The sequence below is a fragment of the Procambarus clarkii genome, chromosome 83 (genome assembly GCF_040958095.1).
Source record: "Procambarus clarkii isolate CNS0578487 chromosome 83, FALCON_Pclarkii_2.0, whole genome shotgun sequence".
NCBI lineage: Eukaryota > Metazoa > Arthropoda > Malacostraca > Decapoda > Cambaridae > Procambarus > Procambarus clarkii.
The window spans coordinates 13,416,619-13,421,618 of NC_091232.1; the positions used below are offsets into that span (position 1 = coordinate 13,416,619).

Sequence of the window (5,000 nt, forward strand, 5' to 3'; positions counted from 1 at the left end):
AAACAACTGTTTTCGAGTATTTACAATTTTGTATTTAATTTATCATTCTTTCATAAGAATTTATAGTCTCTAAGAGCACTAAAATGTACTAGAAGATGCATTCTTGAGCCTTGGCATCACATGGGTCACGCACCAGGTTTAAGGAGACTCATAAAGCACTGTATAGCTTCATGTACAATTTTATGGCAAATAGCTCCACACGTGACATAATTTTCAAACAAATATTCCCATTCCTTACTTGCTTTCTTCAGGCACTATGCGTAAATGAGCTAATAAATTTAGTTTTAATTATTTTTACTTTCAAGCACTTCCGTCCAATCCATAACAAGATTTTTTTTTTTACCTCGCACCTTCAGTGAAAACTCTTTCTTTGTCTTACTTGTTCCCAGGTTTTCTTGATGTAATTTTAGGGTATGAGCCATAGGTTGATGCAAGAAAAGAGAATGTGAAGAAACAGGATATAGAAAAAAAATGAAATATTAAAAGAAGACTTTGCGACTGAGGCAAATGTACGAGAAGAGATCTTTGCCAATTTGAGAAATAGTATCCAAAATAGATCAGGTAAATGGGGTTCAGTCCAAATACAGAATAAAGCCGGTTTTGTAGATGGACAGCTGGCTGAGCTGAGGAAAGAATTCCACAAATTTTTAAGGGTAACCTTCGAGGCTTTCTCTAATGGTTATTATTCTCCTCTCTGAAGCCATAGGATTTCAGTAATTCACCCAGATGAATTTTTAATAATATGGTAACACATAAACGCATGCATACACGAGGGAGTCAACAAACACTGCAAATAACGAGAAGGGGCGGGAATAATTTAAATGCAGAAGAACTGTCATCTTTTACGGATTCAGCCATTTTAATATTTATACATTACTAAACTTGGGGACGAAACGTCCTCAACCTATTCTCAAACTTTAAATGGGTGAGATGCCGAGCTTGCTTGAACGCTGAAGCTTCGGCGACTAATCTGAGTATCTAGTGGGCCATTTTTGGTAAGCAGAACTGGCGCTGTGGGATGTGGTATTTACACAGTGGTATAAACACAGTGGTATTTAGACACCACTGTGTTTACAAGATCTTTGATTAACAACTCTCCGAGTGGTTTTAATAACCGGAATATGGTTTAAGTTTAGTAATGTATAAATATTAAAATGGCTGAATCCGTAAAAGATGACAGTTCTTCTGCATTTAAATTATTCCCGCCCCTTCTCGTTATTTGCAGTGTTTGTTGACTCCCTCGTGTATGCATGCGTTTATGTGTTACCATATTATTAAAAAGAACTGTCATCTTTTACGGATTCAGCCATTTTAATATTTATACATTACTAAACTTAAACCATATTCCGGTTATTAAAACCACTCGGAGAGTTGTTAATCAAAGATCTTGTAAACACAGTGGTGTCTAAATACATGCGTTTAAGCATTGCCGAATAGAACTAGAACTATCAGGAGAAAGCGCCAAGCCATTACGACTATATAGCACTGGGAATGGGTCAGGATAAGAGATGGGACGGAGGGAAGGAATGGTGCCCAACCACTTGGGCGGTCGGGAATTGAACCGTCCAGCCCAAATGGATGGACATCGACGAATAATACATCCTATTTTTAATAAATTACATTTATTTAGATTTTCTTCTCGAGATACTTATTCAGAAATCCACACTACCCACGGCCGCGGACAGGGTAGTCCTGCCTCGCTGACAAATGTCTTGTAGAGCTAAGACGTGGTTGTGTTGAGAGCTCTTTCTCAGTCTCCCTCGTATGTGTTGCAGAGTGCTGGAAAATGTGCCCCAACTTCACACAATTGAAGCAGGAGCTTTCATGGGGCTCAACCAGCTTCGTTCTATGTAAGTACAGCAGACTGAACAGCAACTTACGTTTGTATTGACTTTATTATAATTCACCCTCCACCTGCATTACTGTTTTATTTATTAATAATTTATTAATAAATTCATTTATAAATTCCTTTATTTATATCAATAAAAGCTATAATTTATTATTAATTTCGAGGCATTTATTGTTCTTTGTTCTCGATGAAGCTTACATTTTGAGAGACAAAATTGACATACAAATTATACTTGTCTGTTCTCCACCACGGAAGCTACGTGTCGTAAATCTTAGTTACATCTCTTAACTGTTTTCCTTAACAGATACATCCACACGGCGCCTCAACTACGTAACATGCCAAACTTCACATTCACAGTTAACGACAGAAATCTTAAGAGTTTGTAAGTGTTAATTCTTTGTATTTCTTATAAGTTGCTAGTGATGAGTGTTTTTGTGTGTTTGTGTGTGTGTGTGTGTGTGTGTGTGTGTGTGTGTGTACTCACCTAATTGTACTCACCTAATTGTGCTTGCGGGGGTTGAGCTCTGGCTCTTTAGTCCCGCCTCTCAACCGTCAATCAACTGGTGTACAGATTCCTGAGCCTATTGGGCTCTATCATATCTACATTTGAAACTGTGAATGGAGTCAGCCTCCACCACATCACTTCCTAATGCATTCCATTTGCTAACTACTCTGACACTGAAAAAGTTCTTTCTAACGTCTCTGTGGCTCATTTGGGTACTCAGCTTCCACCTGTGTCCCCTTGTTCGCGTCCCACCAGTGTTGAAAAGTTCATCCTTGTTTACCCGGTCGATTCCCCTGAGGATTTTGTAGGTTGTGATCATGTCCCCCCTTACTCTTCTGTCTTCCAGTGTCGTGAGGTGCATTTCCCGTAGCCTTTCCTCATAACTCATGCCTCTTAAACTTCCTAACATCTCTGTGACTCTGTGTGTGTGTGTGTGTGTGTGTGTGTGTGTGTGTGTGTGTGTGTGTGTGTGTGTGTGTGTGTGTGTGTGTGTGTGTGTGTGTGTGTGTGTGTGTGTGTGTGTGTGTGTTTGTGTTTGTGTGTGTGTGTACTCACCTAGTTGTACTCACCTAGTTGTGTCTGCAGGATCGAGCATTGACACTTGGATCCCGCCTTTCGAGCATCGGTTGTTTACAGCAATGACTCCTGTCCCATTTCCCTATCATACCTGGTTTTAAAATTATGAATAGTATTTGCTTCCACAACCTGTTCCTGAAGTGCATTCCATTTTCCCACTACTCTCACGCTAAAAGAAAACTTCCTAACATCTCTGTGACTCATCTGAGTTTCAAGCTTCCATCCATGTCCCCTCGTTCTGTTACTATTCCGTGTGAACATTTCGTCTATGTCCACTCTGTCAATCCCTCTGAGTATCTTATACGTTCCTATCATGTCCCCCCTCTCCCTTCTTCTTTCTAGTGTCGTAAGGCACAGTTCCCTCAGGCGCTCCTCATACCCCATCCCTCGTAGCTCTGGGACGAGTCTCGTTGCAAACCTCTGACCCTTTTCCAGTTTCATTATATGCTTCTTCAGATGGGGACTCCATGGTGTGTGTGTGTGTGTATTCACCTAGTTGTATTCACCTAGTTGTGCTTGCGGGGGTTGAGCTCTGCTCTTTCGGCCCGCCTCTCAACTGTCAATCAACTGTTTCTACTACTACTTTTTTTTGTTTTGTTTTTTCCCACACCACACACTCACACACACTCCAGGAAGCAGCCCGTGACAGCTGACTAACTCCCAGGTACCTATTTACTGCTAGGTAACAGGCGCATTAGGGTGAAAGAAACTCTACCCATCGTTTCTCGCCGGCGCCCGGGATCGAACCTGGGACCACAGGATCATGTGTCCAGCGTGCTGTCCGCTCGGCCACAGGCTCCCTTGGCGTGTGTGTGTGTGTGTTTGTGTGTGTGTGTGTGCTGGGAGGGATATCTTTTTTATCAGAGGGAGGGGACAATAATTAATTCTATTGTCAGCCCTTGACCCAACCGTGCACCCTTGACCCCACCGTGGAGCCTTGACCCCCATCTTGGACTCTTGACCCCCACCATGGACTCTTGACCCCCCACCGTGGACGCTCTTGTCTTCTTACAGTTCCAACTTCGCCACCAAATCATATTATTTCTAATGTCATCTCCTTTACCTTCAGTTCAATCCTCCATACACATATCACTCTCTTCCAATTTAGTTCTGAGGATTGCACCATCCTTCTATATTACCTCTATTTTGCTTGTTCAGTTGTCATCATTTCTCTCATGCATTCTTAACGTCTCTCAAGCTACAATCGTTTTTTCTCTCCCTTGTTTTCATGCAGTTCATTTACACACTTCTCCACTAGTTCCTCACTGGTTAATGGTTGCCGTAGCACCAGGAATCCCAGCCTTAAAATGTCCCTCATTAATTTCAGCCTCAATGTAGCCACCACTACTTCACTCCCACTTGTGCAATTTATCCATACATTGTAGGTCACCTTGAGGTGCTTCCGGGGCTTAGCATTCCCGCGGTCCGGTCGTCGACCAGGCTTAAATTCCTGTATAAAACATTCCTGTATCACCAGGCCTCCAGGACCTGTATATAATAAACATGCAAATTCTAACGCATAACAAAACCCAAATATGTACTCAGTTTTTACTTCAATATCAAGTCCACTTCTTATTGTCCAACAGACGCATCTCCAACTCCGGCCTCGAGAGGATCCCAAACATGCAGTTCATCGGCCTTAATGACATTTCGAACATGATGTAAGTGAAGCACAATCAGTCTGTTTTGTCTCTCTGATTTTGTCAGTCTCGTTATCTCTACCTAACTAGCTTAAATTTTACGTTATTAATAACCATACCTTGTACTCTTTAATAGTGTGATAATAAATGTAATCTCTTGGACTTGTCTTTTATCTTCTGGTAACTTTCACACGAATTAACTAATAACTTTAAAATATATGACTAATAAAACTCAGAGTGTATAATTATACAATTTATTAAATTATCCTGATAACTGAAAACTTGCGCGTGAAAGAAAGTTCACGTCAGTTCCCAAAATAATAATATTATACAATGTTACCAATTTTGGAGAAACGGTTCCTGTTTGATCTCTTGGTCTGTTATACAATAACTCGAGACATGAGTAGTGAACAATAATTGCTCCAGTGTT

General features: G+C 40.9%; 1 protein-coding gene across 1 annotated transcript in view; it reads left to right on the forward strand.

The window, feature by feature from the left end:
- The window catches only part of LOC123768835 (uncharacterized), a 45,155-nt gene that overhangs the window by 4,994 nt on the left and 35,161 nt on the right, over positions 1-5,000 (forward strand). Inside the window, exons 3-5 of the mRNA XM_069316430.1 lie at positions 1,776-1,850; positions 2,154-2,231; positions 4,517-4,591. Of these exons, the coding sequence (XP_069172531.1) occupies positions 1,825-1,850; positions 2,154-2,231; positions 4,517-4,591 (179 nt within the window). The 5' untranslated portion in view covers positions 1,776-1,824. The remainder of the gene's footprint in view (positions 1-1,775; positions 1,851-2,153; positions 2,232-4,516; positions 4,592-5,000) is intronic.